The sequence below is a fragment of the Falco punctatus genome (genome assembly GCF_963210335.1).
Source record: "Falco punctatus genome assembly, chromosome: 14".
Lineage (NCBI taxonomy): Eukaryota > Metazoa > Chordata > Aves > Falconiformes > Falconidae > Falco > Falco punctatus.
The window spans coordinates 2,920,567-2,942,239 of NC_137594.1; the positions used below are offsets into that span (position 1 = coordinate 2,920,567).

The 21,673-nt window shown below is 37.8% G+C and overlaps 1 protein-coding gene across 6 annotated transcripts in view; it reads right to left on the reverse strand.

Annotated features, from left to right (window-relative positions):
- Nucleotides 1-21,673, reverse strand: part of BANP (BTG3 associated nuclear protein) — a 152,533-nt gene that overhangs the window by 85,984 nt on the left and 44,876 nt on the right. For all 6 annotated transcript variants that reach the window (XM_080410658.1, XM_080410657.1, XM_080410656.1 and 3 more), the window contains one exon: nt 15,897-16,136. In XM_080410658.1, the coding sequence (XP_080266784.1) occupies nt 15,897-16,136 (240 nt within the window). The remainder of the gene's footprint in view (nt 1-15,896; nt 16,137-21,673) is intronic.

Sequence of the window (21,673 nt, forward strand, 5' to 3'; positions counted from 1 at the left end):
GTTCCAATCTGTTCAAAAAGCTATTTGAAATTAAGTAGAGAACATACAGGAGGAAAACACTGGCATCAAAAAGCTAATTCAAAAGTGCTTTAAAGGCCCCAAGATTTTTCTACTGGCAAGTGACGGCAAGCACGTTAGAGACGGCTTTACAACCCCTACATTATGTGTCCAAAAAGGGGGTGGAAGTCGGAAAGGAGGATAATCTACTGAAATTATCATCTGCTGCTGTGCAACAGTTTCCTTTCCATAGGTGTCAGCAAATGGAAAGCACATTCTGTATTGTAAATACTGAGACCACATTTCTCAGTGTAATCTATTACTAATATGCACTACACAGAGAAATGGGTTTATAAATGTTTGCAGTAATGTCCAATGAAAATAGTTGTGCTTTAACTCTTGACACGACTTCAGCTGTCAGTATGTACAAAAGTACTTGTGTAGTCCTACATAAAACAGTCATATGCTCTGCGGTTATTTCGAAAAAATGTCCATATTTCATTCATAAATACATTTTAATGACTTTCACATTGTATGGTGCTCTGTTTAGAGAAGTGACTGAATCAACTGTAGGTCAGAGACAACTCTCACAGAAAAGCAGTCTAGCTAGGAATTTTAACTATTTCAGTGTAATCCATGGCATATTCCAGGCCGTCACTTAATTCAAAGATAAATCAAAAGCGATATAGATATATGGGACAAGATAAGTCTCAGGTGCAGTGAACTGTTCATACTAGGAGACCCACACCGTGTAGGACAAGAGCTTAAGAAAGCTGAGTGCCAGAGCTGTGACATAAAATGTCCCAGAAATTGCTCTATTGAGGGAAGACAGGAAAAGACCTTCTTCCACTTACTGATCACAAAAGCTATAATTTAATCAATATGATAAGGAACAGCCATGAAATACTGGATAGAGACGGCTACCTTAACGGAGAGAGCACGACTACAGAGGAAAGTATGGAAAACAGATAACAAGCTGAACAGGCTAGAGTCAGAGAAGATTTTAGGCTAGGGAGACCTAAGACATCAGGCACAGATTTTCAAAGCCAGGCATACTTATTTCTTTTCCCTTATTCGTGAAACTCCTACTTAGCTGTTACGGTGGTCAAAGGTGTAAAACTGGTATAGACGAAAGGCTTGCTGTCTGCACAGATATTTTTTTTTTTACCATAACTGCATACTCAGTCACAGTAAGTGCATGTGCAAATTAGGCATGAAAAATTAGCCCTTAAGTACAAAGATAGTTGATATAAAGGTTAAATGAATTTCAGATGTATAAATCTATCCTGTTGGTATTACAGTCTAAAATGTTATTCTACAAAGAGGTCTTTAGCAACCACATTTCATAACAGTCCACCGATGACTGAAGAAAAATCTAATGCCCATGACAATGGAGACTTTTTTAAGTAGATAAGTTCACCGTAACATTAGAAATATGATTTACCTGTAATAGATATATCCCAAAAACACGTGCAAACAATATTGGAGAACTGAAGCATGCTGACTTTCTGTTCTCTATCCATAAATGACCACATGCATGAGAGCTTTCAGCTGTCTCATTCTGAGTATATCAAATACCAACAAAGTTAGAAAGGCAGCACTAAAGCAAGATACTGCAAGTGAGACATTTAACTTGGGAAGTTTATATTAGAAAAGGCAGAAATACTTCACTGAGAAGGGATTTTACTTTTTTGGAACATTTGCTAGTCAAAAGCAGCATGAAGTATTGTAAGTTGTAAGCAGCAGAGTTATCTATGAGCCACATAACCCTGCAAAAAACACATAAAAAATACGTTCAGCAATGTAATTCAGCACTTTGGCAAAAAGACAACCATATTTTGGAAGACAGATGCACTTATAGAAGAAGAGTGAAATAAAGGATTTAGATCATCTAAGGATGGCTGACTGTTTTTAGCGATCTTTCATTTAGGACAATGGGTTGTCGGTAACATTCAAAACAAAGGATGTGCTTGTTTTTAAACACTTATGGTCCAAGTTTGCTTTCTTTGGGAACCTCACTTCCTAAACAAAGCTTTCTATGAAAACACACCAGAGACTTAAAATACTTCAGTTATTTAGTAAATTGCAAGAGCTTGAGTGATTTCTATAGACCAGATACATACTAGCGAGAGCTTTAGAGACAAAAACGTCTGCACAAAGAATTCACAGACACAGGCTATTCTGAAATGCACAAAGAGGAAATCACTTCGGTTTGCAAGCAAGAACCAACGTTCAAATCTTATCAAGCAAAAGCTTAAGAGAAAGGCATGTGTGCACCAGGAAAATTAAAGGTCAGCTTTAGAAGCCAACAGGTGCATCATACTAAGTTTTGCCTTCCACATTGTAGATCAGAAACAGGGAGCAGTTTTGCCAAAGTTGCTATAAAACTAAAAAGACGACTGACCCAAGTTCCAGAATGCTTCCTGTGCACCACAAAATAAATCTTTCTGTGGTTCAAAAGGAAAAAAAAAAAAAAAGCTTGGGAATGCAGTGAAGATTATCCGGTTCTGACACAAAGATCATCAGCAATGATGTCTGAAATACTATATACTGCCAAACTTCTGGGGCAGCTAATGTACAAAGCTGGGGGAGAAAGGGTTCAGGTTTTTGAAAACAGGACTAATTAGGAGGAAAAAAAAGGAAACCCCATGAAAACAGTGTTCCTGAGAAAGTAATCCTCTCCTTTTTAAAGGTCAGAAGTCAGTCAGCAGACAAAACAATCCACATAAAAACATTAAATTGTAAAGAAATTTAATTAAGAACAAATTGAGGAGGAAGAGAAGACATTTGTAATATCAAAACCAGACACGAAATACTCCATCTTGATACTGCATTCAAAATCAGCCTCCTAAAAACCAAACTTCATGTCAACAGCTTTCATTTGGATATTGCTAGGTCATGCTGCTTCTCATTCTCCATGAATACCACCCTGCTTTAGAAGATTAAAAGGTAAATCATTATTTTCATGGACTTGGCAGAGTTCCCTCTGCTGCCCTTTATAGTGAGATGGCACAGACTTTCCCTCTGTTACTGTTACATTTTGAAAGATTAGGGAAAGTATTACCACTAGAGAGAATTTAACAGCCACATGCCTAAAATAAAGACATATTTACATTGTATGTGTAATCCAAACAGATTTGGTTAACTGTTCCTCCCATTTCCAAATTCAACATAATTTTTAAAATCTAGAGGAAAAAGCAACAGGATGTCATATTCAAAATTCAAATCATTAAACTGATGAACAGAATTTTTTTTTTAATTGACAAGCATATGATGGATATTATGAAAAACAAGGGCTTCAGATTCTGCTTGCACAGAATCATGAAGAGGGGCGATTATTTGGGGGTTTGGCTAACAAAACGCATTTTTTCACATAAGGGTCATACATTTGGAGTTCTTTTTATTAAACGAATAGCATATGACAACAAAATCTGCTGTACTAAATATTGGAACAGTGGAGAAAAAATTAAGCACCTCTGAAGTTACTTCTTGCGCCTTCAGGCTTCAATTCTTCAAACGTAATTATGGTCATACATTGACCATATTGAAACAATTTGAAAAAGAGGAATTGTTTACTCATTTAACAGCTGGGGGGATGGGAGGGGGGTGTGGGGGGTGGGGGGGGTGTGTGTGTGCATGTGCGATTTCCACAGCTGGGAGGCAGTTTTCCCCTCCAAAACTGAGGCTTGTTTACAGTTGGGCAAAGGGATGCAGGAGGAGAGAGCAACATCATCCTCATTCAGGGAAAACTCATCCCGTTACAATCGGTGGGATGGCAGAACCTTGGCAGCTTCTCCAACATCACATGCTTGTGAACAGTCATGTCACCAGATAATCACTTTCCATAACACTGTTCTCATCCACAGGCTAAACAGCATCCAAAAAGAGACGGGGGGAGCTGTTAAAAACTTGGAGAGAGGGAGGAGAGAAGGAAAATCCAGCTACCAAGCAATTAGTCTGTTTTCCATTTTATTTCTGCAGTTCCTTTGTTTAACTATTACATTCATACCTTTCAAACAGCAATAAATTTATAGACTACTAGAGACTAGAGTGTGCACATGTTATAGCACAAACTGTGTTCAGGGGGTAGTTATGAACAGCCTTAAATGCAACTGAAGTCCTGTTCTACTACCCATACCTAAAGGAGAATTTACTAAACCTGTGTCAGTAACCAGAATATTTGTAATAGTGAAATATAAAAATCAAACACTGTAAAATATTCACAAAATCTGAACTTTTCCATGAAATTTTCAATTGTCAGCTTTTCAAGAAAAGAGATGCCCTGTTTTCCTAGGTACAGGAGATATGGTTAAGGAGGATTTCTGCAAATAAGATTCCATAGAAAAAGATTATTCTACTGTACTCTTCAAATAAGTTATAATAATATGTAAACCTCAAAATTCCATGCTAATCAAATCCCTTTCTACTTTGTCAGTAGGAACTCAACTCTATACCAGAGATCACAAGGAGTCTTATCTTGGGTACCTTTATGACAAAACACATTAACTGCTAATTTTACAACTGCTTTACAACAAATACCTAGAAATTGGTTACCTACAGTAAGAAAGTTAAATCTGTCAGGACAAGAGAGTAAGGAAATGCATAAATATCACTAAAAGCATAACTGGAAAAGCCAGGCATGTTCAACAAAACACTTTAGATGTGAAAAATGTCAGTGAAGTCAGTGACCTTAAGTGTGAGCATGTGATTAGACAATTTAGGGAACAAGGACTAACTTTAGGGACACCAAAAAATTGTTTCTTCCAGGAGTGCATTGCTCATATTGCTTAATTCTCCTGGCTTCGAGATGCCATCATGATGTGCATCTTATATAAATACACCCATCAGCACATTAAGGAACCAGACTCTAAACATTCTATTTTCATACCTTTTACTGGTATGGTAACTGGATGTAGAAATGGATTCCAGATAACTGGAACACAAGTGAGACTGTGGACATAGATTTCTGCAGACTGAACTGACATCAGCCTACCAGCACCCCTTTCCCCCGAATCCCAGCTGTTATAGGTCTCACAATGACCAAGACACCACCTGTCCCTAACCATAACTGCTAGCAGCTCCCTGAGCGCATGAACAGGACAGCTAGAGGTAACACCCTGTCACTCATTGCTTCCCTTTTAGAATTAAAATCTGCGTGTTAGCTACTTCAGGAAAACTAACCACTTAAAAGAATGTTTTCTCATCTCAGCTCCCAAAACAAAGCCAAATTCAAATTAAGTATCTGCCTGGTAGGAATACTTTCCGGGATCAAAAAGGTGCATTTTGATGTACCAGCATCAAAGATCAGAAGAAATGTTAAACTACAGTCAGCAACTATTTATAAAATGCTAATTACACTGTTTAGACAATTTGCTGATTACAATCTTATGCAAATAGAACACTAAAGCGTTTAGAAGAACAGGCAAGAAAGTTTTCCTCAATAATGTCAAATTACTCTAAAACATCGAAGAAGCATTTCAGAAATGAACTTGTTTTAAATATCTACCAAACACAAAAAGTGTTTGCACATATAGGCTTGTGTCTCAAGTAACAAATTAAAGTGAAAGTGAATTATTCACTGCTTCAGTTGTTACAACTTTCTCTGTCAACCTGAAGCTGCAGATCCGATGATTTGGTCTATGCAGACAGATGGCTGTAACCACATCTATTTTTCACATTTGTCTCAAGCATACCAGGTCAAAGACATACTGCAGGAGACCATTCACCTTTTACAAGAGGTTCGTAGAAGTATTTCTGCTTCAAGCAAAATACATGGTGTCCAACACCCAGACAGTTTTTTGCCTTTTTGTTGGGTTAAAAAAAACCAACAAAAAAAAAACCCCAAAAACCAAAAAAACCACACAAAAAAAACCCCCACACATACAAAAAAACCCTCACGACGACATTGTAAGAACACAGTACAACCCAAAAGGCATGAGGTTTCTCTGTTCTTGCTCTCTGTAAACCATAGACAGAATGTCTTGTATTTTAGAAGCTTTAGATCTTTAAACCAAACATTACATGAGAAAAATAAGCACCTTCTTGACGCTCATATGCAGATCTGGCTCAGATTTCATTATTTCATTCTGGCAATGTGCTGTTCCTCAAAAGAAATAATAACTAGTATTCCATTACCAGAATACTTAACATGTAATTTTATTTTATTAGAAGTTAATTTGTCCAGATATTTCATTAATATTTCCTAATATTTATTTAGCATATTTGCCTGAATATTTCATTTTTAACAAATCACGGAGCCAGAGGAAACATGAAGTTACACATTATTTTAAATGCCCTTGTTCTACAAGTTAAAAGGACACATGAAGGTCTACAGGACCCTACCAGAAGTTGTTTTTTTTAAAAAAAAAAAGTAATTAGCATCTAGAATCTCCAAATTCCACCAACGTATCCTCTTCTAAAACATAAGAGCATCTACATTCAGGCACATCTTATCACATTTCTGGAAAACCAGCCCGTCTATTTTTATCTATTTTACCAAGAGCAGAACCTGGTTTATTTTGACTCATCAAGAGACAGCCATAAGCACGCAAATAATGCCATCTAGTGGAACGTCAGATTTACCAGTCTGGCAAGAAACACCCGCATTTTTATCCGTGCATGTGTATGTTTGCTCAATCTCCGACTCCCTCGCAGCGCACGCCAAGTGCTACAAAAGGTTAGCAGAACTGCAGAACCAGAGATATGCTGTGAAATGAAAGCGAGCAAATCACTCACTACAGAACTAGAGTATTTCTGATGTTCCTGGTCGCACGCTTTGATTGAGGTGAGCTCCATATGGGTTTACAGCAACGGCCGTAAGGCGTTCCCGTAAGGATCTTTTGATCACATTTCTCCAATGGTGACAGAATATCAACAGCTGCATAAATGTAACTGTTTAATAACCAAATTATCAAAAACATGAAGTGTCTAACTCATTAAATGAATCCATCAACTCCACAAGAAAATAATTCTAGAACAAATCAGAGGCTTTGTAATCTGAAAATAGAAAACTCTTCATGTCAACCAGTGCAGACTTGCTACAGTTCACAGGTTACGTGAGAGGTACTCCACTACAATGATACCGGACAAATGACATTTGCTTCTATCTTTCCCCCCATTTTCAAAACACATAGCTTGCTCTAAAAAACATCTTGCAAAAATCCAAAGACAGAGCAAATAAAAAAACAAGATACCTTGAAAAACGATGTATGTTCCATTTCCTCCCAAAATGTATACTTTCATGCAACATTTATATCTCAGTAAGAAAGCAAAATTGCATACTTCATATAGCTATAGCTGTACAGATAAAAATTGCAGTGGCAGCATTCCATACAGACTGCACAAGCATTTTTATCTGAAATGGCTTTTCATGAAGATTAGGACCTAAAGACTCCAACGATCATTTCACTTACCCAGCCACTAACAATCTCCTTCCAAATAAAACACCTAATGTGCTCATGATAACTATTACCTTCTTTTTGCATAATAAAAATGCACTTACAGGACATTGTGCTTTTAAGTCTTCAGTTAAATTTACCTTTTAGTTTTGCACATTCAAAATGTGAGAGCATTCATTTACGATCGCAGTCAGCAAGCAAAGATCTCGCTATTTCTTTTACTCGCTGGGAGAAATAATCCCACAAGGCTTATCAGACATCATTCTGTTTTGGAATGGAACATACCTAAGTATATGATGTGTTTATTGCCAAAGGATCAACTTACTGTTTCAAATCACAGTCTGATGCTCAAAACAAATGGAATCACCTAAATTGAAGCAATAACTTTGATCGAAATAAATACTTCTGATTTTAAGGAGCCGCTGCCAGTAACCACACATCAGGTCATTTTTGATAGCCACAGTTTTACAGAGAGGTTGATTAAACAGCTGTTTGTCTTTCAGACAGCAGCACAATGTGATCTGACAGAACCAGCAGCAGAACCGATGGAAAAAGGAGGGTTGTTGCTTTAACCACCCCCTTCCCGAGACATCGCGTTACATAAGCCCTCGCCGCAGTGCCTCGGGAGCCCATCTGGATGGCAAACACCACCACACGTGCCGCCAAGAAAAACTCACTTATGAATCAACAACGAAACTTTCTCCCCTTCCGAAGGAGCTTGTGGCTTTGGAAAAGACTGGCACGACAGAAACCTGAACGCTGCGGGAATTTATTTACATTTTACTTGCAGTCAGCTTGAGGCATCTCCTCACTTCACTTCTTAACCCTTGTGAAATGGAGAAAAGAAAGTTCAAAGCCAGGAAAGGAAAAACTATGCAACTTTCTGGAATTCCGTTCATGAGATTTTGTAAAATCACAGCTCTCTCCTTGCATGCAGCAATGCATTTTCCAGACGAATGTACATTACTTTTGCGCTGATCAATCTGTGTTTGGTGGCTGAGCTGCTTTTCCTCTCAAAACGTCAGGGATCAAATACTTGCTTAGACTCTTCATGTCTTCTAAAACCACACTGCAGAAGTTCAATTTTGTCATTTATAGGCCTTCGATAGCAAAGAAAATATTTCTTGTCCGGAGTCCACTGAAAGTTCATTAGGAGGTTTTATTTATGCAGGAATTGTGCCCAAGTGACACCGGGTAACCACCAGCCTCCTCTGTAGATGGTGAGAGGAAAGCATGCTCTGCATCCTTCTGAGTTAGGTCCTAAAGGGACACCATCACTGTACACTGGAGTAACTACCCTGCCAACAGTCGTAACACTGGAGAAGTTTCACGCGTGGAGGAATCAGCCCAAAGCAAACAGCGATTAGTTCAACCGTGGTACAAAGAGTCCTCTATTTCACTTGTCACTTCATAGTTCATATGGGTCTTCAGTATTGATAAAGATGATCCTTGGACATCACACTCAACGCATCAATTATAAACGGTCCAATACTGCTTGCTGACATCAGGGCTGGGGGCTTGTTAATACATGAATATGTAATGAATCCTGAAACCTACACAAGACTCCCTTGATTTTCACTAGAAAGAAACAGCACTTGCTCAACTAAATTATTGTATTTGTAGCAGTAACTTTCCCAATGAGCGCATCTTTCTTACAGATTACGCATCTTGCCCCTTTTTTCATTTTACAGTCCAGAAGCAACATTTGAAGTCATTGGGAAAACTGCTTTCATGCTTACAGACTTATCTGAATGTTTTCAGCTGCCTCTCAAGAAGCGAGGACCAGCATACTTCAGCATGTATTTTAAATAAGTCCAGCCAAAGCAGAAAAGTATTGACAGGATGGAACAACTGTGCATCAGCTGAAATGAGATGGTCCAAGTGACCTAATGCATTAGTTTTCTTCTTTCTGTAGAGCCTATGAACTCACAAATGCTTGACAGCACATCCCACACAGTCAAGTTACATGCAATCACAGTTGCAACTGAGAAGCTAAGCAGCTGCTTACGTTCAAGAATGGAAAATTAAATTCACCGCTTGTATCACGCAGAAACAACCAGAGAAGTGTGAGGAGAGAGAAAACAATTTATTTTACTTCCCAAGATTGCTGCCTTTATTTCAGTTTATTAAACAGTAACTGGCCAGGAAAGTAATTGAAATAAACATAAGTGCCCAGGAAAGAAGAAAACAACAGCCAGCATTAAATTACAGTGCTTACATAAAGTCAGTAAGCAAGTGCCAGCATTGATGCCATTTATGAGAACTGCGGTACTGAGATAAACTCAATGGGTTCTCATATTATCTTCTTGCCTAGCCTCAAAAGAGGTTATCGCTTCCCTCCATGTGGCAGCATTTAATTGATTCACAAAGCAGCAGCTATTTGGAACTGAAGCCAGACTTTCACAGCTCTGTGGAAGACAACATGTTTGAAAAAAGCAGCACTGCTGCATCACAAGACCTTTCCCGAGGGTGCTGTACGGAAAAAAAAAAATGCTTTCTGGATATGAGAAAGGCACGAAAGAAATGTGTTCTTTCACTTCTTTCCTTTAAAGATGTGCTGAACTCTCAAGACTTTGCTTCTCACTGTCTTCTTGAGTACGAGATAGTTCAACACCTCTGCAAGCTCTCCCTCTTCTCTTCCCAAGCTCTGCCCCTAACACCAGTCACCATGCTCATGGGCTTCAGAATGAAGCACAACGCAGCTTTTCTGAAATTGTCAGATGGAAGCGGTCCACTTGCTAAGATTCAGAGTAGAGGTTTCGACTAGTGCACCACTCAGGAGAACCTGCTTCCACTCCCCCTCTGCCACAGACATGAGGCTGCAGAATTGGGTAAATTCTTGTCTGCTTATACTCGGCCCTTCAACCTGTAAAATGAAGTCTGTCCTACCTCTGAGCCGTGACCTGGCAGTTGAGAAGAAATGCACTACAGCATCTGGTAATACCACAATCTTCAAAGGAAAACGCCGAAGCAAATTTTTACTTCCAAAGAGCTACAGTCCATAGTATTTGTTACTAGGAGAAGACAATGTTGGCAAGAAGTATTTCCAGGGACCACAAGATTAGCTCATCCATGTGGATACAAACCACGCAACTTCTTGTCAGACTACTATAGCTCGGAAGATTAGTTAACGTCCTATATAATGAGGAAACAGAAGCACGGGTTAAACCGAAAACATCAGAGATCCTTAACAAATCACTAGCTTGAGCACTGCAACTAACCCATTCCTCTTCCCTCCAAACCTCAAGAGCATCCAGAACACGACTGATTCTTCAGTTAGCTAGTCTGTCAAGGGGGACGGACTGAAACAACAATTAGCAATGTAGTCACAACAATCTAAATTACATAAAGTCATCAATTTCTAGTGCTGATGAAATATTGAAGAGAGAGGACAAAATGGCAATTGGAAAAAATTCCGTTTTTTCTTGAAGATCTCCAACAGTCTCCTGATGAAATCCAAGGTCTAGATGCATGACTACAATTGCTGATAATCAAGACTTGTAGCAACCACTGTTGTATCTAGGTGTAACACTGTTTTAAACCACTCTCTATATACTATACAGTTACTAAGTGGTACTATATTCAGAAACGAGACACGCAAAGCCCAGAATTATAAACAGGAAATGAAAGGAAGACACAGAAAGTGTGCAAAAGTAGTACACAAAGATTAGAAAGGAAAAACGGATATAAAAAGGAAAAAAGTATACTTCATAAAAATACAGCAGTAAGTCTTTTAAAGTGGAAAAATAAAAAAAACCCACAGAAAATACTAAATCCATTCCGTATTTATGGTGTATATCTTCAGTAACTGTTTATATAAAACATGCTATATAATGGCAACAGTCTGCAGTATCTCACAAAACAGATCCACTGGTGAGAAACATCAGAGCTAACAGTTTCTCTGTGAGAAGCAACTTACGACTCTTCCTCCAGTATTTAAAAGCAAGGTAATGTTTAAGAAAGATGGAACAAAAGTGTGGTATACTCATTGTTTATCCCGCACGCTTATTAAGATCAAAATCTTCATTAAAAGCAAATGAGAAGCTGAAACAGTAGTGACTTACTGTGATCTGCAGATTTTACATGACTCAAATTAGCAGCTTAAAAACTGGCCCAACCTGCTTTATGTTTGGGTTATGTGCATGAATATATATATACAGACACTGATCTAACAGACATACGTTACACAATCAGGCAGGAGTCAAATGTGTTTCCTATTAAACAAATGCGGGTGGTCTGCGTCTCAAGCAGTATTGTGTCAATGAGTACAGTGCTTAATTCTGTTTGAGCAGCCCTCTGAAGAGGACATGGCTATATTTCATTCTTCCATCAATGTATATTAACATCTCCATCTAGTACAGTAGAAAAGCAGTCCCATCTTTACTGGAAGCAGTATTACAACACCAAGCTTTGATTACAAATTTCTCTCTATTCTACATTTTAAATTGCATCTTAAGAAGTCAAGTTAAGTGCCATTTGAAACAGAATATACACCATTTACCATACAGTTAAAAATCAGACTTTACATAAGGTCTTTTCAGGTCACACTTTTTTCCTATGTTATTTAAATGACAGGGATGCATACTGGATGGAATAAATGTTAACTCGTGAACAGAAATCACAAAAAATTCACTCTATAAGTAGTCTTGGAAGCAGATGGAAAAATTCAAGAGAATAGTACTAAGCTGGCTCTAACAGTACTCGGACATCCTGCACCATGGTGCCCTCCCCTCTACAGGTACTGCAGGTTTTGGGGTGGTTTGTTGTTTTTTAAAAAAACAATCATGTCCCTAATATGAGAGTTATTTCCATATGCATAAATAGTTCCCTGAGCAACAGACAACTGTATGTTGCCCAGAGAGGATTTCTGGTGTCCAATTATACAGCTGAACTAAGGGTGCAGGTTCCCCTTAATGCTATCAATTGAATTTTAAACTCTTTCCTCCACTCAACCACTCATTCTGCATGTAATTTGTAGGTACTGATCTTCTATCCTTTTGTCATAATTAGGCAAAACTGAGAATTATATTAAAAATGGACTGGAGAGAGCCTGCAAAAAACCTATGTGCAGATGCAAGAGGCTTTCACAGAAATGACACACTAACAAAGTTACACACACAGGAAATAACTAATGTTATTTTGTTTCCACTTAATTATTTTAAAGAATAAGAACTATTGATAGACTCTTCTTTTATGAACTTCAGAAATCCCCTCTCACTTTATTCCAAGACAATATGTAAAAGCATTCTTTGTGTTATCAAGTTTTTTATAAATGCAAAATTCTGAATTTGGAAATCTGTTTTTCTCAAACTTGTTTATGGAGATTGCTATAAAATCCCAAAAGAGCTAAACCTGTATTTTTTGTAACACAAAGAAAATTACAACTGTGGATGTTCTTGTATCCTATTTCACCAGGAAACGTCTACATTTTTAGTAGGGCTGAAGTAATGAGCTACTTAATGACATATAGTATGTTTAAGTCATTTTGGTTTCTTGCCCAAAAACTCTCTTCAATACCACTGCCACCCCACAAGCAAATTTATACCACAAGAGAAAATGTATACTTCCAAAGATAAACTTTCATCTCTCTTGCGGTAAATTTTATGTAGTGTATCAAGAATTTCTAATAAACATAGATCTCTTCATTTTTTATAGTTTTTCCATATTACACAAAATATTCTCTCTATTAAATACAGATTTGGTTGGTGTTTTCTTCTCCTAGAAAAAGCAAGGGATCTCTTTCCACTGACAAACTTGAAGAAAATTGAAACAAAAGGAAAAATAAAATCCTTTATATTGGCTTGAGCTTTTCTAGCTATGATTGGCAAATGCAAGGCTGATGACATTAGATTTTTCATTTAAGTTTAAAGTAATGCATCAAAGTATTACTGCTCAGAGCAGAAGCAAACTACATTGTTAGGACAACAACCTAATTTAGTTCCCATGCTAGCACTGCACTCAGTTTTTGGTAGATTTTATGGAACAATACTTCACCAATAAAAAAACCCCACATGGTCTGTGGACTGGTAAAGCAAAGTGGATATGGCATGGCAAGGCTCTTCCCAGTACCTCTGTGACAAACATTAGGGATGAAATCGTGGCACAGCTGAACGCAACAGGAGTTCTGCCACTGAACTGAACATGGCCAGAACGTCACCCTTGAAAGTTATAAGTCATTTGTATGCTCACTCACATCATAGCAAATTCATAAACAGGCTATTGAAATCAAATTTCATTCCAACTTAATCACTCACAGCGGTGACATACTAGGTTATTACATGAAGTCATCATTTCTGAACCAACGTTGTTACTATTAAGTTTGCTGCTTCATCAGGTTTATATGGATTTTCTTCATTTGTTGCCACAGGATTCTTTGTCATTGCCAATACCAAATCTCAATAACCATTAAGATTTAGGTACCCAAAAAGGTAAACTCTGGCCAGATTCACACCGGTGTGGTTTTTTCCAGAAGGCACACACAATCCCTGGTTTGTTACGGACTGGTTCCCAAAAGAAAGCAACGCACTAGTCAACACGAAGAAGAAAAAGATACGTTTCCGATACCTGGATCCCAAACCTTCCGAACGGTGCTTATGACAAAGAAGCAGACAGTGATTTCTGTGCTCATCATTCAGAATGCTGCTGCTTACCATCTACTGCTGTTACGTTTCTGCCATTGCAGACCTTTTCCAACTGCAGGGATCACTTCTATAATCCAATTTCTTCATGGCCAGAATGCCTCATAAAAATGACATAATCCCTAGTTCGAGCGTTCAGTCACACCAGCACATTCTTTCCCCGTGCTCACATTTTCAAAAACCTGTTCTTCCTACACAGACAGTTATAAACTCGATCATTTGATTTGTACTCACAGATTTCAGCAATGGGGAAAAGGGCTGTTAGTGACTTGCTTTAGCATTGAAGAAAGATTCATTTCTTCATGTTTTTAATAACTATTGTCAACAAACATCTAAGTTTTAAAAATACAATGGAACAAGATCATTTACATTGATGAGATCAATAGATAATGGTCTTGGAGATCCAAATTACTTTGAATCATAATCTCCCTTAAAAATACATACCTAATGTATTTACAGTAGAAGCCTGAAGTCTGCTTCAGGTACATAATGAGACAAAAATTGGCCTAATACAGCGAACTGAATAGGTTAGTTTAGCCTATCAATTTCCCCGAGACAGCCAACAAATTACTAGAAACAAAAGCAGGTCAGTAGGACAGTATTTCCTCAGCTCAGTTCAGTAGCAAGAAAGCACAGCAGTCTCATCATCAAATATTCTTCACATTTTCTTCCACATAACTATCACACACGTTGCCCTAACAGAAGCATAAAAACAAAACATCAAATTCTTCAAACACCATTCAAAATAAGCTATGTTCTCTCTCTGGCTATGTTCTTAAAGCTTAATTGGCATTCCAAATTGGCAATTGCATACAAAACACTCTAGTATAACAAATTATTCCCACTCTACTAATCCATTGGTGACCTACATAAGATGTGACTATAAAGAATCTTTTAACAGTAAGATCTACTGGTATATTAAACCCTAGCTCAATTAGTAAAGTTGGTCATTTTTAGACTCTGTCCTAATTCCACACTAACATTTAAATTTTTTTCCTCTCTACATGCATTGCAAAAGTACCACGCAAGAGCTGTAACACTTGTGTCAGATGCTTGGCTCTTTGCAACGCGTCCATCTACCTGCTTTACTGGAAAATATTTACACCATAGCTCATGGAACAGACTTGGCTGTCCTCAACGTATCCACTGAGTAATCCTCTACTAGAAGTCACCTTATTAGAGCAAGCTGCGTATGTACAGATTCTTCTGCACTCAAAACTAGTGGCTACGCTTACTGTATTCTATACGCAACACACGCTTGATTCCTTTTAAATTGACAAGAATTGCATCTTCAGTACAAGTAATATCTGTTCATTACTGCATAACAGTTTAATAACCAAAAGCCTTATGCCACTGGAGCAGACAGAAGTACATTAGCATCATACGCATTCCCGTTATGAATAAACAGACTCTCCTTTAATAGAGATGGCAGATTTCCTCTATGTCAATGTCAGTTAGCCTTTTGAAATAATACACATAAATGGGAAGTAAAAAACGTAAGATTCAAGGCCATACTGTTTTGAACGCATCAACAATATTTAAATTTATGTGGTTTACTATTCATTCCATTAGCTGAGAAAGTTATATTTCTCTGATATTTACTACACTTGGTATGCTCACAGCTTGTAGTTACAAAGAAAACTGAACTCAGATTTTAAGACTGAAGAGTTTCTGATGAACACCCACAACAAACTAAATTAAATCAGCCCATTAGGATTCCTTACTAAACAAAAGTTAACAAAACATCTGTCTGGCAAGAACAATACATAACCCATTCTTACAAAATTTAGTTTAACTGCAAGTAGCAGACAGTTTCTGCCTTATTTACACCGTATAAGTTCAAAAGTTTCAGTATTATACTCACAGCGAATTCCATAAATCATGAGAGGATCAAGTTGCTTCTTCCCATGCTTCCCCTGGCCTGAAAGGTTGGAGATGGCCTGAATTTCCCGATGGAAGAGATAATCAAGCAATGTCAGTGCCATCTTCTCGGCTGTGCGGCAGTTCGTGCTGATGTGCAGCATGTCAGCAGGGGTGATGGGGCAGCGGACCCGCATCTCAGGATTATTTTCATCTCCAAGCCACGTCCCATTGGGGTAATCCTCTAAAAACAGAGATTGTGGAAATTCTAGTTGTGGCACAGAATGGAACAGTCAGGTTCAAGTTACAGTCAACATTTCTTAAGCTATCAGAAGCTTTTCCAGTTTTCTTCATAGTCTCCATAAACTTCTTTACAAATTAGCATGACTAATAGGCTCATAAGATTTGCTGCAGATAAAAAAATTATTCTCAAGTTCACACCAATGGTCCACAACAGTTATTGCCATTAACATTCTGGCCTACATGGAGAATCAATGTAATTAGTCCAGATGTTTAACTCGCTCTCAGATATCTTTTCAAAATACCTCATACTAGACGCCAACAGCTGAAAGAGCACACTATATTCACAGTGTTCTCATTCATCAAGTCAGTCATCCCCTAAAAATTAAGATTATTGCAACCACATAATATTCTTAAAAGTATAGCTACTTTCAGGAAGCTAACAGCTTTGAACCACATTTTTTCCGCAAAAGCATCAGATAAAAATGAGTGTAAGCAAGGTTATAAATTTAAGAAATTATAATCAATAGTGAACAGTAACTCTTTCAACCACCTAAAAGAGTATTTCAAGCAATGACAATCATTCAAAACATAGCCAGAGATCCCAATCAAAATACTGGTCTTTCTTCGAATTTACTGGCCAGTAGCCTGCATTATTTCCTAAACAACCCGTTTAACCAAGGAAGAGGCCCAGCATAAAGATAAGGAATCGATTGCTAATCATCTGCTAAGTGCATATTCCCTTCTATCCAGGTATAAGCTCATCAGCAGAACCATGCCTAACTTCTCTTATGTATAGACACACAGACACATTACGTATATAAAGAAGTTTTTTGATTTCTGTCCCAGCCTCTCAGCCTGGTGGGAAAAAACAACCTATTATTTTTAAGAGGAATACTAAGCCCTCACTGGAAATTCATCTTTGCAGACAATGTCAAAAGTTAGTGAATTCAAGACTAACCAGAAAGCAGAACAGAGTTCATAAGGATGACCAACCCCTACTGAAGTGGAGGATGCAACACAGGACCTAGGAAGAGACTCTCATTCCAGATAAAATCAAAGTTTCCAGTACGCATCTTGACAACGCTAATAGGAATTGGATAGAACATTCCAGTACTATTTCCTGACACAGACCATTTGGATTTGATTTCTGTGTTTGCTCAACTTTGTGGTGTAAAACAAAGCTTCCTGACTTAGGAGTCCCACAGCCCTTCCACACCAGAGCTTTACAGTATTTCATTGTTTCACACGCCTTCAGAATGGCAAAAATGTGAACAAGTCATTCAATTACGTGATTCATTTTTCATCAAATGCATTTAGCGTTTCATTGTATATACAAAGTCACAAACTCCTGGTTTCCATAACTCTTCTAGGCAGAAAATAGGGTGACAGAGTTCACACAGATGAGCCTATCCTTTTCACATTGAATGGGACCCCTGAGCAAGCAGCATGTGTATTTCCAGGTACTGGCATAGGCTAAGCAGCCGGCATTTTACTAGACTACAAGCCAAAAGTACGCAATAAAATATAACATAAAAGCAACTGAAACACTAAAAAACATTCTTCTAATATGACCTTTGGGTTGAGTCATACCACATGTCAGATGCGAGTTTATTGCATTGAATAACGACCGTATGAAGCAAATGTTAGATTATGCAAGACTGATATCATCATAAACATCAGATTATCAACTACGATATTTACAAAGAAAAATATTTATTGCTCATGTACATAGCAGCTAGTCCCTCGAACTTTTTTCTGTTGCAATCAGAACTTAATGCTCTGCTTTGAATATATTTTCATACACTCACAATCTTTTTAATACATTTTTTTTTCTTATTTAAACCTTACTTTTTATCCTGAACTATGTAATAGGGCATACTAGATGTTTTCTGCTCACAGTACCAGGTGCCATCTGAAAAATAAGGTGGTTCAGATTAATTACGACTTGTTTTGAATGCCACTGTGTCTGGCCTCACCACAAGTCTGGTTAACATTATCAGGGAAAACAGCAGTCTGTTCCTGAAGATAAACTGACTGTTTTATAAAAATTTGGGCAGAGCTGGCAAAGCAAAAACACCTCTGGATAAATGTGTAAGTTCTTCAAAGAAATTCTAGGAAGCCGGAGTAAATGATTCTACATTCTATCAAAACCTTACTTCCTTACCAGTTCACAGAATTACTATTAGACATAAGAGTTACTACTTAAGGAACACCTTTCACCTGCAGTCTTGTTTAACAAATGCGATCAACCTACTACACGCACCAAAGATTTTTTTTTTCTATTTGCAAAATAATGCTGCTTTTTTTTCCTCCCACAACTGGCACAGAGTCTAGAACATACTGTTTTTACCACATTCAACTTTTCTTTTATTGCTAACAGCCTGGAAAAAAGACACTATCTTGTTATGCTGACCTATGGACACAAGCCCCACAGAATTACCTCTTGCATTTTCCTCCTGCTTTAAAAGCTTCAACAGAAAGGCAGTTTGCTTTAGAATGATTTTACATTAGAGTGGAAATTGCAAGACTAAAGTTAACCGTGACTCTACTGTCTCACTACAGCTACTTGAGGGCACAAAAGCTAAACTACTCCTTATCTTATGTAAAAATAATTCCTACCGGTCTGCCAACACATCTAGCACTTTGCATAGAGCAAATTTAATGAGACTGGCACCGAAAAAGAACGGTGAAGAGAGGAAGTAGAGTGAGGGAGGCAGAACTACACTGAACAAGTCGTGTGGTATGGGAGAAGACAGACTGAATAAGGAAAGAGAAAAAAAAAAAACACGGACTGGGAGTTTGATGGAACTTCTCCCTAAACAATTGAATACATAAATACTATTGATTAAAGCTGCATCATTTGAAGCTCCTAGCACTCAAATATCCTCTTATGCTTACTGAAATGTGTATTTTATCCTCACTTTACATGTATTATTAGGCATTATACATAATATCTAGATAGAATCTAGATGGGTCAAGTTATTTAGTACATACATTGTAATAGCCAGATACCAAGTCAGGAGGCATTGTACAACCATACACGGCTGCTTCCATTCCTTAAAGACTAGTGAAACACAAATAACATGTGAAGGACTGGGAATGCAGAACACAATCCAAAAACACTTTTCGTAAAAATAAAAAAGCACAAATGCACACACTCCTTCAGTTAATCACAGGTTTTCGCTCATTTTGCCCTGAAGTATTTTCCTTTTGTTAATTCTCCTAATGGCCTTGCTGAAGTTTGAATGCACTTTGAGTGCTATGTGGAAAGGTACTTCCTTGTGTTTCTTTACATCATGAGAGAAGTGGCTCTTGATCATTTCTACTTGTAGTGTTAAAAGTCCTGATATTTAAACCGATTTCCTCTCTGTACTCTGAAGCTCATTTCAATGACAGACTAATTCCTAGTTTCTCTTCAATGTTTTTCTCAGCTCAGAAAATCTGCCTTTATCTCCATTCTACTGAATCCAGAATTAGTTCGCTTTTCAACACAGTTTTCAACTCTTTTTTTTTTACTGTATTAAGTCCATTTCTTTTATCTCACAACACAGCTGACCGTTCCTCTGTTTCAGCAGGGACACGCAAGAAGATGAGAGGTGACTGGGGCTGCCATGCAAACAAGCATTTCTATGGAAACAGGACCAGCGAGATTTAAGGTTAGTATTAAGAAAACCTATGTCAAGGAAACAAAATCCAGACAAGAGTTGCTATGGCTTTCGGACTCACTCTCAACTCGTGTATGTGTCTTCCTGCCCAGGGAGATGACAGACATTTCACTGGTACTCACGTTTTTCCATTGGGATACGCTCCCCTAGATTGACACACGAACACTAGGAGTAAGAGCAGAAGCAAAGCTAGGCTCACTCTCTCGCTAGGTGCCATCAGTCACTCCTTTAAAACTAGGAAAAACGAAAGGAAATGCCTGCCCACATAAACACTTAAATTAACATGTTTCGTTATTCAGAGTACTTGTGTTTCTTTTAATAACAAGCCTGCAAATGCCAGATTTGCACCCAGCAGAGAAAAATGACTGGTAGCTACAGTACAAAGGCAGAAAGATGAATCAACCTTAACATAAAAATCCTAACGACAAAAATAAACACCCATTTGTAAAGAAATTAAATAATATTTCAGCTGATGCACAGAAGATTAAACATAATGTTTTTAAATAAACTTCTGTTCATTAGCCCAAGTCTTTTGCTACCCCAACAACTCACAAGGGTAGGGAATAACTGACAGTGACTACAAAGCACTGACTTTCAATCATTAAATATAAGGAACAGGGTGATAATCAGCCTGTACATTAACCGACAAATCTAGCAATGTGATTTAAAGCTTGTGCTAAAAGGAAGGTTAGAAGACTGGCTTTAAAAAACTACATTCACCAAAACCTCCCACCAAAAAAGCAGTTAAGACACTGGGAGTTCTGGCAAAAGGAAGCACAGAACACACACAACTCCACAAACATCAGGAACCCCGGACACAGAACTGGAGTTTTTTGCTTGACTGTTCTCATGGGGGATAAAAAGGGTTTAATTTCCATGTAAATATAAAGGAAAGATAGCCAGAAGAATCTTATGCCTCAGGTATAATCTTCTGTACAACAGAAAGGATTTGGCTAACAGAGACATAGTTCAAGTTAACTTCTAAGCCCCTACAGTTAGAGGACTGGTACACTATTCAAGATATTCTGAAAATATATCCTGCGCTCGTGGTTTCTTCTGTGCTGTCTGACAGACAGCACACAGCATGAAAGAACCCTGTGGGCACGCAGTACCAAAGCATACTTGTCTCTGCAAACACTATAGTGTGCATAGAAGTCCCAGCATAATGTCAGCAAGATTGCTTAGTCTGTTAAAAATAAGACCTCTGTTTTAGTACATGGTTAAATCCATGAGAGGCAAAAAAGATTCATTTACTTTATGACTCATGGAAGGCCAGGGAATACATTTAACAGAAGCAGAAAATGAGGACTACTACATGATCATCTGTAACTTAAAATGATCAGCTAAAAAAAAAAAAAAATAGAGATAAAACTGAGAAAATCCATGCACTTAGATGGCTTTTTAAAACCCTTAGAAAATGTTTCATATCAGAAATCAGATTTCCGATACCTGGAAGAAACCATTGTTCATGTTTGTTCCCAATAATCAAAAAGTTTAAAAAAAAAAATTACAAATCAAAGCAATTCAATTTCTATAGTTTTCTCTGGCCTTAACAAGCCACTGAAACTCCTGAAGTCTCAGCAAAGTCTTCGCATCAGCTATAAATAACATTGTTTTAAAGGTACAAGAGTTTGCTATTTAAATGTTCATTCTCGCTGTCTGTATCTGGTCATAAGGAGCTTGGCAGCAAAAGCAAAGTGCTGCAAACGATCATACAACATGTGAGATTTGATCTTACAGTGAACTGGAAAACCCTGTGAACAGGTAAGTCTGGGGCACGTACAAAGAGCAGCTTGGATTCACATTTGGAAAGCAAATTCCAAAAAGCACTATTTAATACTACTATCATAAAATGACTATTTCAGAAGCAAAG